The 13773-nt window shown below is 36.8% G+C and overlaps 1 protein-coding gene across 1 annotated transcript in view; it reads right to left on the bottom strand.

Moving 5' to 3' along the window:
• LOC150105008 (protein Obscurin-like) overlaps positions 1–13773 on the bottom strand; it is a 790953-nt gene that overhangs the window by 101957 nt on the left and 675223 nt on the right. The window contains exons 64-65 of the mRNA XM_090395103.1: positions 13169–13214; positions 12995–13069 (exon numbers count right to left, since the gene is read on the bottom strand). Coding sequence (XP_090251229.1) covers positions 12995–13069; positions 13169–13214 — 121 coding nt within the window. The remainder of the gene's footprint in view (positions 1–12994; positions 13070–13168; positions 13215–13773) is intronic.

The raw sequence follows: 13773 nt of genomic DNA, 5'->3' as shown, positions 1-13773 counted from the left end.
TTAGCAATTTTTCGAAGTAATTACTCCATACTTGAAGGATATCTTTTTCTCCTGTTTTCATGACATCTTTGTTATCTCTAATTCCTTTTACAGCACTCTTTCCTCCATTTCTGAACTGATTGAATTTATTCACCCCCAAATCATTGGAATAAATGAAACATGGTTGAATGAAGATGATATCGTAAAGGGAATAGAAATGGAAGGGTACGGTATTTTTCACAAGGACAGAAGGGGGAAGAAGGTAGGGAGGAGTGCTACTGATGATAGCAGGGGAATTAAGTGCACATAAAGTAGATATAAAAGGGGGAAATAGTGGCAATGGTTATAAGGCAGTGTAGTGTAACATGGAGGTTGAGAGGAAGATGTATTTAGTTGGATGTTGCTATAGGCCTGGGAATGTGGAAGGTGGCGATGAAGAAATGTATAAACAACTTGGGATTATTGAACAAAGGAAAGGTAATTATTAGGTGATTTTAATTATGGTATAGATTGGAACGAAGAGATAGCATCTGTGAATAAGGAAAATGAATTTCCCGAGTTCTTGAGAGACAACTTTCTCAAGCAGCACTTAAAGAAGGGCATGCGAGGATCCAGAGGTCTAGATCTCATCATTTCATCAGAGGATGTAATTGTTAGAGGGGGTTTCACATTTTCATCCAGTTGGTGAAAGTGCTCATGAAGTAATCGTCTGTGTTGTGGCTAGTCATATGCAGACTTTTGTGAGCAAAGGATATATGTGGAATTATAAGGCTAGTGATTATGACAAGCTTAGGAGACAGCTTGGAGTTATAACATTGAATGAGGAGTTGAGTGGTAAGGAAATAAATGTTGCATGGGAACTGACCAAGAAATACATAACAGCATCATTGTATGACTATAAGGTAGATGTAAAATGGATAAATGTAGTGCTTAAACATGACATCTGGAAAAGGAGGGTACTTTGGAGGAAGTACAAGATGAATAATGGTAATAATCAATCACATGAAGAGTATAAAGAACAAGCCAGGAGAGTAACTCAATTAGTAAGGAAAACAAAAGTCGAGTATGAGCATTAATTGGCAAATCAGACAAAGAAAACCCTAGAGTTTTTTAGATATGTGGCAAGTAGAAGAAAAAATGAAAGTAGTAGAATGGTAACTGCTGCATTGTTGAGGTATTCAGTGATCAATTTATAAGAGTATTTCATCCTGATTAGGGTGGAATCATGAGGAACTTAAGTGTAGAGGGCGTAGGAGAGGATGGCTTAATTGTGAGTGAGCAAGAGGTATTTGAGGAAATAAATAAACTTGATGTCAATAAGGCAATAGGATTTGATGACATATCACCATGCATCTTAAGGGAATGTTCCAGGGAATTGGCAGTATCATTGGCATGCCTGTTTAATAATTCTCACAACAGCATTACCTTTATGTTTCACTGCATAAAGGTGGTGATAAGGCTGTAGCTTCAATTATAGACTGGTCTGTATATCTGGAGTTGTGGTGAAGGTCCTGGAGATATTGGGGAGAAGTAGGAAACAGAAATGGGTTGATAACAACAGTATTCTCTGTGGTTATCAGCATGAGTTTGTTAAGGGGAGATCATGTTTCACTAACTTATGTACTATAACAAATTTACAAATACCTTGGACAGGGAAGATGCATATTCAGTTGTGTACTTAGATTTTGCAAAGGCTTTTGATAGACTGCTACACGATGATAAACTCTTAAATAAATTGAAACAGATGGGATTGGATAACAGACTTCTGAGTTGGATCAGTGACTGGCTGTCAGATAGGTATCAGAAAGTTGTATATGGGGATGCAGTATCCCAAAAGAGAAAATAACTAGCGGTGTGCTGCAGAGGTCAATTTTGGGGCCATTGTTGTTCAATTTGTATGTTAATGATAATGGGTTTGGTTTAACTAGTGATATCTGGCTGTTTGCAGATAATGCAAAACTGGGGAGAGCAATGTAGAGTCAAGCAGATGTTATTGCCTTACAAGAGGACTTGAATAGATTGCATGATTGGGCAGGTATGTGGAATTGTCAGTTCAATGTTGCAAAGTGTAAGGTTTTGAGATTTGGTAAACAATAATGGGATGCAAAGTATACAGTTGGTGGGGAAACTTTAACAGAAGTAGAGGAGATGAGAGATATAGGAGTGATGGAGGACAAGGACCTGAAATTCAGGGGCCACATTGTACAAGTTGTGAAGACATCACATCGGATAATGGCAATGATGTGGAGGATGACTGACATGCAGAAATAGAGAGGTTATGACTTCCATGGAGCACGATAATCCATACGAGGTCTTGATCAGGCCTCGTATGGATTATTGTGCTCAAATTTGGTCACCAGGTTTTCATGGTGACAATATGTTGGAAAGAGAAGATTTACGAAGGTAGTCAGTGGTCTTAGGAATGTGGAGTATGAGGACAGATTGAGAGAATGTAAGTTGCAGAGCCTCGTGATTAGGAGGAAGAGGGAGATATGATTGAGACATATAAGCTAGTCGGGTTGTTATTGGGTCGACATGGAAAATTTTTCATGTGGGTGTTGTGGGTGTAGACACATTGAATCAGTTTAAGGAACGGTTGGATGAGCATTGTGTGCAATAGTGTGACCTCCCACGATGAGTAGTCACTGACTCCATGGAAGTCAAATGTTAATAATAACAATAAGGAAGACATTGTCTGAGAGGTCCAAAAGGTTGAAAGATATTAACAATTATGATTACCTTAAACCTCAAAATTACCTAAGCTGTTTAGAGCAAATTTTAAGCAGCATATGATTTCAGAGGGAAATATTTAGTGAGTTGTTAAAGGCTGCCTGCAGTGTTAAATATTAAATTATTAAATTAATCAAAATGAGTTTGGTTTTTAAATCTTTGTGCATGGTTAATTTATTTTTTACACACAGTACTGACAGATTACCATGTATGATGTTATTATGCATTTCTTGAACCAAAAAGAGAAAAGCGACATTTCCTTCTCTTCTCCCCATTGTTGAGGAATAATCTCTGTTCTTGTTTTCTTTTTTTTTATTATTAGTATTATTCAAGACCTCCAGTCACAAGACTCATCATGAGAGGCTCACTGTAGACAAAACAAAAACTATTGTAGCATTCCTTAAATTAGTTTTTGTAGTTCATGCTCTTACCCTATTGAGCAATGCATTCTGTTCTTGGTCCAAATCCTTTATGCAAAAAAAGCCACTTCTTACTCACTTCTCACCACTTCCTTTCACCACTTTCAGGGATGGCACCTTATCCCTTCCCTTTGTTCTACCATACAAAAGACCTTCCCAATGTCAGCTCCATAAATACCTCTCAATGGTTTTAATGTTTTAGTCATATCACCTTTTCATCATCTATTCATTCACTAAACTTTGTAGTGTGTGCGCCCTCAGTCATAACTAACATTGTACAGTTCTGTTATCATTTTTACTATCTGTCTCTGTATCCTCTCCAAGGTTAATTTATCTCAGTGACTGGATCTGAGCACAATAATCCAGATATGGCCTGATCAGGACATTATATATTGGAATCACGACTTCCTTATCTCTGCTTGTCAATATCCTTCTCAGTGTAGCAGCAGTTACCTGGGTTACCTTCATCACCTTCATGATATATCTCCTACACTTCACATTTTTATCAATCATCACTCCAAGATCTTTTGCCTCCTCCACTTCCTCTACTATAGTTCCACCAATAGCATAAGCAGCTTTCCATTGATGGACCCCAAATGTCAAGACTTGACATTCTGTTGCATTCAAATGATTCCTATTTATTCGAAGGGCCAAATCCTCCTGAAGGGCTCCACATTAGCACTGTCACTAATGACCCTTCTTAGCTGCAAGTCATCTGTAAACAAACAACTAAATCCAATTACAGTGTCACTGACAAAGATTAAACAGTAGAACCCCGAGGTCCTTGTACTAAGCACCGTGGAACTCCACTCATGACCTTTTTCTTCTTTGATACTGTCCCCACACAGACTCTCTTATAGCTATCAGACAGACAATCTCAAATTCAATTCACTTACCTGATATCTAAACCCATACAGCAATTTAAATATCAGCTTATGTGGTACCTGTCCGAATGTCAAATTCCTTTGTAAAATTTTTAAAAAAATGACACTGAAGAGTGTTCTCATTTCAGATTACTGAAAACAAGAACACCCCTTAAGAAATCCATGCTGACCCTCACAGATAACACCATCTGCCTAGTTTTGTATACAGTTTTGTATACGGTCTCTCATTAATTTCTTCAAAATTTTGGAGAAATGGTCTGACACTTCCATCTTACCTTTATTTCACTCCTTAGGCACATTTTCCATAGATTGACTTTCGAACAGCCAGGTTAATTGAGTTAACACAGTGAAATCTCATCCAGTTCCACTACCTTATCGATATCCAGAATACTTTGTATTCCAAATACATACTCTTCATTGGCTTCTCAACCTTGAACTTTCTCCATTCCTCTAGTAATAAAATGTACTTTTCCAGGATGAAATACCCAATAAAATGTTCATTAAACAACGCTACTATATTATCAGCACTGGTCACTTAATCCACATTGCCATCTAATATTGTCATTCTTCCACATACACATCTCCTCTTATTGGCTATATAATGAAAAACAGTCCTTAGGATTTTCCTTGGATCATAGGGCTTATCTCTTGAATCCCAGTTTTTTTATTTTTTTTCCTTTCTTATTATTCTGGTCACTTTCCTGTCCTGATCTTCTATTCCTCGTGTAACTGCTCTCCATACCTTGAAACTTTGAACTCTGGTATGGTCCCTAGGGAGTGGAAGTTAGGCAAAGTGGTTCCTTTGCATAAGGGTGGCTCTAAAACTGCGGTATTGAATTACAGACCAATCACCATCTCAGGAGTAGTGGTAAAAGTATTGGAAAAGTTGGTTAAAGACAGAATTCAAGAATGGGTGGATCAGGATATGATACTCTATAGAGGCCAACATGGTTTTGTTAAAGGTAGATCCTGCCTTAGCAATCTATTAACTATTCATAATAGAATAACATCTGAGTTGGACAAAGGAACTGGCTACACAGTGGTACTTCTGGATTTTTGTGGTACTTCTGGATTTTTGTCAAAAGCCTTAGTGGTACTAAGGCTTTTGACAGGATACCCCATAGAACACTGTTACGCAAATTGGAGCAGATGGGAATGGATATTAAATTGGTGATATGGATAGGAGAATGGCTCAGGGAGAGATACCATAAGGTGGTGTATGGAGGAGCCGAGTCCAGAATGAGGCAGGTGACCAGTGGTGTGCCTCAGGGCTCTGTGCTTGGGCCAATGTTGTTTAATGTGTATATAAATGATATAGGAAACGGCTTAAAGGGAGATATTCAGTTGTTTGCTGATGATGCAAAGTTGTGTAGTGCAATAAAAAATCAAGCTGATGTTGAAAGTTTGCAGGAGGATTTAAATAAGCTGGTAAAATGGGCAAAAGAAAATGGATGTCAGTTCAATGTGGAAAAGTGTAAAGTCATGCATTTTGGGATTAAAAGATTACCAGCTGTGTACTACATCGATGGAAAGGTACTCCAAGAGATTGATGAGGCTAGGGACTTAGGGGTATTGGTAGATAGGGAGATGAAGTTCAGAGGACACATTGCTAAGGTGTCCAAGATTGCATATAGGATTACTTGGTTGTTGAGGAACACACTGACATCCAGAGATAAAGAGGTTATTATTCCCCTTTATAAAGCATTGATACTTCCACATTTGGATTACTGTGCTCAGGTCTGGTCACCTGGATTCCTTGGAGATGAGGAGGCTGTGGAGAGAGTTCAGAGAAGAGTGACCAAGTTGGTGAGTGATATAAAAAATGCTCCCTACATTGATGGATTGCAGAGATTGGTTGATAGGCGAAGAAGAGGGGATATGATAGAAACATTCAAATTACTAAAAGGTTTTTATAGGATTGATGCAGGGGAAATGTTTCAGCTGTGTGATAGTGATGGAAGAACAAGAGGTCATCTCTGGAAATTAAAGAAGAGTGTGGTTAACAAAGGCGTCAGAACAAGGTTTTTTGCCTGGAGGGTGGTGAATGAGTGGAATTCATTGCCTGACTTAGTTGTGAGCTCTTTGTCTGTAAATGAATTCAAGAAGAGATATGACAGATATTGTTTTGCTAGTTTGGGTCTCCCACGATGAGTCTACTGACTCCATGGAGATACCCGTAATAATAATAATAATACTGCTTCACGGTATAAACAACATGAAGAGGGGGGGGGGTGCAGTTTACAAATTGTTTCTAATGATTTAGAGTAGTGCCTGTGTGCTTGTCACAGTTATAATTTGTGTCAGAAGATGCTGGGTAGAAAACTAGAGCAATATTAGTAAGTTCAAGAATTTTTTTTTCCCCTCTCTTGGTATTGTTTATACAGTGAATTACAATAATCAACAATTTCAATACATATATCTGCAGTTCTTGTTTGATTTCATTCATTATTCATTTCACACAAAAATGCGTTATCTATTTTTTTTTTTTTTGTGGTATGCAACTTGCCTTGCTATTAATATTTCTTTGTCAGCTCAAATGAAACTATACCAAGCTAATTCTTAAGATTACTTTAAAAACCTGCCATATAATTTCACATAATTCCTTTCTCCTATAATACTTTGGCATGTCTGTTCATCCTCCAAGTCAAAACTAAATCGCTACTCCTACCAATGATGAACAAGGATGATATCTCATTTATAATTGGAGTCTCTAATTCTAGGATACCATCTCAAAAAATCTTGAAACTTGTATTCCTCTACTACATGTTGCCAAAGATATCTGTTCTTCAAGGATTTCATAAATTCTGTTCCTTTACTAATATGCTGTTTCTTATTCCCAATATCTACATTAGTATAAATTGGGAATAAGAAACAGCATATTAGTAAAGGAACAGAATGGAACGTAAAATCTCCCATAATGATCACCCATTATGTGTTAGATACAGGAAATGATTGTGCTGGATTTTGCAAAGGCACAGAACACCACATGGAACTCTGTTACACAAATTAGAGCAAATGGGTGATGGATATGATGCTGGTTATGTGGATAACAGGGTGACTGCTGAACAGCTATCAAAAAGTGGTATATGGAGGTTTAGAATCAAAGTGAAAACAGGTGACTAGTGGTGTGCCGCAAAGTTCAGTGCTGGGACCACTACTGTTTAATTTGTATATAAATGATATAGGAAATAAAGTGAAAGGAAATATTCAGTTGTTTGCTGATGATGCAAAATTAAGTAAAGTAATAGTTAATCAAGGTGATGTGGAGAGCTTGTCAGACGATTCAAATAGGCTGTCAGTATTGGGCAAAAGATAATGGTATCAGTTCAATGTGGAGAAATATAAAGTTATGCATTTTGGGCTAAATAGATTACAAGCTGTGTACCACATTGATGGAACTTTACTCCAGAAAATAGGTAAAGCTAGAGATTTAGGGGTGGTGGTGGTGGTGGTGGTGCTAGACAGAGAATTAAAGTTTAGAGGATATTGCTAAAGTTGCTAAGGCATCCCATAAGATTACTTGATTATTGAAGAACATACTAACAAGCAGAAATAAGAAAGTTGTTATTCCTCTTTATAAGGCCTTGATATATGCACATCTGGATTACTGTGCTCAGGTGTGGTCTCCTGGGTTTTTTGGAAATGAGGAAATGGCTGAAAAGATTCAGAGGTGAGCGACTAAGATGGCAAGTGGTCTGTGGAATTGAAGGTATGTGGATTGCTGAAATTGGTTGATAGGAGAAAAAGAGGGGATATGATAGAAATAATTAAGTTGCTTTAAGGGTTTTATAGAATTGATGCAGGGGAAATAGGTGATAGTGGATAGGTTTCTAAAATTTAGTGGGGGGGGGATATTGGCAAAATTGTGAAGACAACACAAAGACTTCTGGGAATGATGCAGAGGACACTAACTTGTAGAAGTAGGGAGGATTCTTGTTCCATTGTATAAGGCTTTGATTATGCCACACATTGACTGTGCCAGATTTGGTCACCTGGTTTTCAAAAGGATGAAGAGATGTTGGAAAGGGTACAGAGGTTAAGTAGTTTCTGACCTCTAGAATATCGAATATGAGGAAAGATTGAGAAGATGCAATTTATGGAGTCTAGTGGATAGGAGGAAAATGGGAGATATGATAAAGATCTACAAGTAAAGGGTTGTTGTTATAGGATCAATGTTGGAGAGGTTCTACAGAAAACAGTGGGAGATCAGGGGAGAACCAGAGGTCATTCCTGGAAACTGTATAAAGATAGTGCAAGCAGGAGAGTGAGAAGCAGGCTTTTTTTGCAATACAGAGTTGTGAATGATTGGAATGCCTTGCCTAAGAGTATAGCATCTGCAGAGAATTTGAGTGCATTTAAAGCATGGTATGATGAGCTGTGTGTATGATAAAAGGACCTCCTAGAAGTCTTTGACACTTTGAGGTCTTGGGTAATAATAACCATAATAATAATAATAATAAATGTTTCAGCATTCGGCTAGAGGGGCCAGAACAAGAGGTCATCTCTGGAGGTTGAATAAATGTGTGCTTTGTAGGGGTGTGAGGACTACATTTTATTTTTTTTGTGTAGAGAGTTGTGAATGAGAGAGTGGGTTCTAGAGTCAGTTGTGAGATGCTTTTGTCTGTTAATGATAGATTATATGGATAGTTTGGATCTCTGATGAGTCTTTGGACTCAGTGGAGGTGCCTGTACCATAATAATAAAAATCAAGATCATGTGAACAAACAAGAAAAACAAGATAAGGAGAAAATTATGTATGGAGATAGGGGAAATAGGGTGCCAAAGTATTGGACCTAGTCATAGGATCAGAAGAGCTATCCAAGGTGGCCACATTGCATCCGATTGAGAAAAGTAACCATGTGGTCTTGACTTGAGAGATTGTAAAAAATGAGAAAAATTCTGTCAGGAAGGGGGTATATATGTAGAACTACAAGGCAGGTGATTATGACAAGCATAAGAGGAAGCTCAAAGCTGTGCCATGACATAAACTCTGTAATGGAAGGATGTTAGTAGTGCATGGGAATTAAAAGGCATCTAGAAGAAGCAATGTTAAATTGTATACCTAAGCTAAGGAGTAAATCGGGTAGGAGTTAGATGTATGCGTAATATCATTAGGCATGAGCTGCAGAAAAAGAAAATGCTGTGAAAGGTATATATATAAGGAGAAAGATGACCAGCAAACTCATGAACAACACAAGGGTCACCACACAAAAAAAAAGGTCACCAGTATGGCAAGGAAAGCAAAATCAGAATCCTAGAAGAAACTAGCCAAACAGGCAATAGGAAATCACAGAATTCTTTTGTTATGTGGCAAGTAAGAAGATTGACTAAGGAAGAATAACCTTCATGAGTGTTGATGGTCAAGAGGTGACAGAAGGAGATAAAGTTAAGTTACTGAGGGACCATTTTGCAAGGGTCACAAATATGGGAACAATGTGGGAACAGAAGTGGATGAATTGGAGGTTCTTAGGATATTGCAGAATCTCAGTGTAAATACAGCTGTGGGATTATATGGGATATCAGCTTGCATTTTGTGAGAATGTACAAGGGAACTGGCAATGCCTCTGACTGGGCTTTTTAATTTAAGTCTCAGCTCTGGTAGAGTTCCAAGGGAGTGAAAGTGGGTGAAATAATTCCCTTGTATAAGGAAGGTTCTAAGACTGCAATAGCAAATTATAGACCAATTAGTATCTCAGTAGTGGTGGTGGAAGTACTAGAAATGGCCAAAAAGAGAATTCAAGAATGGATGGATAAAATAAGAATATGATACTCTATGAGGGGCAACCTGGCTTTGTGAAGGATCAGTCATGTCTTAGTACTAACACTTTTTATAATAGAGTGACAGCTGAGTTGGATAAAGGGAATGGCTACAAGATGATATTGCTAGATTTTACAAAGGCATTTGACAGGATACCACATTGATCTTGGTTGCACAAACTGAAACAAATGAGGATGGATAGGAAACTGGTGACATAGATAAAAGGGTGGCTGATGTACAGATACCAAAAAGTGGTATATGAAAGACAGAATCCAGGTGAAAGCTGGTAACTAGTAAAATGGTGGTAAAATGATATAGGAAATAATCTGAAGGGAGTTCAGTTGTTTGCTGATTATACAAAGTTGGGTAAGGTAACAATTAATTATGATGTTGAGAGTTTTCAGGATGATTTAAATAGGCTGTCGGTATGGGCAAAAGATAATGGGTATCGGTTTAATGTGGAGAAATGTATAATTATGCATTTTGGGATAAACAGATTACAGACTGATGTAACCGTATTCCAGGAAATTGAAGAAGCAAGGGATTTGGGGATAGTAGTAGTAGTAGTAGTAGATAAAGAGCTGAAATTTAGAGGACATGCTCAAGTAGCCATAGTAGCTCAAAGAATCGCATGAGTTATTGAATAACACACTAACAAGTAGAGATGAAGAAATGTTATTCCTCTTTATAAGGCCTTGATACATCCACATCTGGATTTCTGTGTTCAAGTGGTGAACAGAGATGAGCAACCAAGATGGTGAGTGAAACGTTCCACATGAGGACAGATTTAGGGTGTGTGGGCTGCAGAAGTTGCTTGATAGGTGAAGAGGAGATATGATAGAAACATTTAAGTTACTTAAAGGGTTTATACGATTGATGTAGAAGATATGTTTCAGCACTTGGCTAAAGGGGGGCCGAACAAGAGGTCATCCCTGGAAGTTGAGTAAAAGTGTGGTTAATAGGGGTGTGAGGACAAGATTTTTCACTTGGAGAGTTGTGAATGAATGGAATGGGTTTCCAGAGTCAGTTGTTAGCACTTTATCTGTTTCAAGGAGAGGTATGGACAGATTGTGTGGATAGTTTAGGTCTCCTGTAATGTGTGTTTAGTCACCATGGAGGTGTAGTACAATAATAATAATAATATGTTATACATATTTTTTGATCATAAAATGTTAAAACATATAAGACTTATTGTTAAACTGACCATAGATTTTTAATTCATATGTATGTTCGTACAATATTGCCTACCGGTTTCGCTAGTAACTGACTAGCTTTCTCAAGGCTTGCACAATACAAAAAAAATGATAAATGCAAAAAAGGTTTAAGAATACAAAAAATGTTAGTACCTGTTAGGTAGCTAAGGTAACACGTTCGTGTGACAAGTCTGTATGAAATTGTGTGAAATTGTGACTTTCTACTCAGTATCATGAACACTCGTTACATGCAAACACGTAATATGATTATTCGCGTATTGTAGTTCTGTTGAACTGAGGGAATTAATTAGATTTTTCCAAGTATCATTCAGTATGGCCCCTTGATTTCTGTTTAGGTTGCTGCCTGTACGTAGCACTACTGCTGCTTCTTTAAATAATCGATGTCAGGAATCTTCTTCTATGTAGGGCATAGAAGAAGATTCCAGACTATTGTGTTATTATATACCACACAATAGACTGTTATTCCAGTCTATTGTGTGGTTCGACGTTGAAAAGTGATGTGCTAACCCGGAGGTGATCGTTCTGTTGTGATTTACATCGCCAACATGTTCTTTCTGTCTTATTTCCAAGCTTCTCGAAGTTTGTCCAATGTAGGAAAGACCGCACGTACATGGAATATTATACACATCTGGATATTTATAAAATGGAACACTTTTGAGGATAACCATTTTGCGATAGTGTTATAGCGATTTGGGACAGTTCTGTTTGAAGTTCTTCATTGTCGGAGATAAAGTCTCTGGCTCGATTTCTCAACATGTGGATGATGCTCTGTTTATGTGACCTATGATGGTTTGAAGAGTAATGTAAATATCATCCAGTGTCTGTAGGTTTTTTGTAAATGGACAATTGGAAATTGTTATCTTGTCTTTTAACTAGTATGTCTAAGAAGTGTAGCTGTTCGTTGTTTTCTACTTCTAGAGGAAATTTGATTTTACTCTAGAGTGAGTTGTGGAGTGAGTTGATTCTATTGACAAACATATGTAGTTTTTCCATGTTGTCCTGCCATATGATGAAGATATCATCTACATATCTCCACGATATTGAAGGTTTAGGAGTAATGTCGGTGAAGATTTCATTTTCAAATTTCTCCATGAAAAGGTCTGCACGTGGTGGTGACAGAGGGCTACCCATGGCTAGGCCTTCTAATTGTTTGTGTACCTTGTTGTTAACTTGGAAGAAATTTGATTGTAGGAAATGCTTGAACATCTTTGTAATATCAGCAGGAAAGAGATCTTTGATAATGTTCATGACTTCTTCTACTGGTACGTTCGTGAACAAGGGTACTACATCTAGACTGGCCATTATGTCTGTTTGTGTTATCTTCACGTTTTTGAGTTTGTCAATAAAGTGTTGAGAATTTTTATGTAGGATTCTGTTTGTCTAATTTTTCCCTTAAGTAAGTTTGCTAGGTGCTTAGCCAATAAGTAAGTGGAGGAAGACCTGCCATCCACAATTGGACGAAGTGACACTTCTTCTTTATGCACTTTAGGTGCCCCATACAGTCTAGGAGTGATGGGATGTGAGGATTTAAGCTTTCTTTTTAGTTCTTAAGGCCAAATATTCATGTTACGGATCAAGAAGTTTGTCTCATTATGGTTCTTCATGGTAGGGTCTTTGCTGAGAATTTTGTATGTGGAACTGCCTGATAGTAAGTCGTTTAAATCCTTGAGAAAGCTAGTCAGTTACTAGCGAAACCAGTAGGCAATATTGTACGAACATACGTACAAATTAAAAATCTATGGTCAGTTTAACAATAAGTCTTATATGTTTTAATAATAAATAAGGTTAAATAAAATACGCATCTGTGTATTTTATTTAACATTTATTAAATTTATTAAAATAAGTTATTTTAATGAAATAACTTTTAATTAAATTTTTAATTAATTTTTATTAAATAAACTATCAACTATTCTTTCCCTCAATATACCAGATATAAAAATAGTAAAACACTGCAACTGTACTGAAACAAAGAAAGATGTGCATGGAGTATTTCAGAAACAATTTACTTACCCAATCCTTCCATTTTCTGTAATATTCTTTAAGTCTTTCAATATTAGCTAATGGTTCTCTTCCTTTATCTGTATACTAATAAAGAAAGCATTTAAGATTTTATTTGCAGTGTTAATGAAATTAACAGTTAAAAGTTCACTGATATGACAACGATATCAGAAATTAAAAACTTACTGTAAACCAAGGATGACGCAAAGAGGTTTTTACATTCATTCTTCCACTATGAATAAAATTTTAAACAAGGATAATTACTTTTGATTTTACTGATACATCTCTTTTAATAACACTTAAATATATAATTAATCACTTCAAAATTACACATAATAGCAGAGTACATTATGAAAATAAGTTGCACACAAAATGCTTCTTATTTTAAAGTGTTGATATGTTGATATTATGTGAAAATTAGAATAGTGGGAAAAAATAAATGTAATTCATTTTAAATTTATTTAAATGTAATTGCTCATTAATATTTTTAAATGCTTATATAAAATTTACAATATTTACTCATAGAAGAAATAAGGTTTTTTTAAGAATAGAGTTGAAATTCAGGGCACACATTGGAAAGGTAATTCAGTACCTGCAATGGTAGTCAGTGTATATAAGGCCTTGATCCAACCTCATGTGGACCACACACACACACACTAGTCTACTCATATAAATTTCAATGTCCCCCCCCCCCCATCTGTGCATAATACAAAGATTTAGATGGATACAAAGGCAAGTAAGAGCATAATATTAGAACTCGAGAACATTGGCTATGAGGATAGATTGGATAT

This window comes from Typopeltis vanoorti, chromosome 7 (assembly GCF_054136105.1).
Source record: "Typopeltis vanoorti isolate ZY-2024b chromosome 7, IOZ_Tvanoo_1.0, whole genome shotgun sequence".
In the NCBI taxonomy this organism is placed as follows: Eukaryota; Metazoa; Arthropoda; class Arachnida; order Uropygi; family Thelyphonidae; genus Typopeltis; species Typopeltis vanoorti.
The sequence above is the reverse complement of the archived record's forward strand: the minus strand, read 5'-3'. Positions and strand labels throughout refer to the sequence as shown.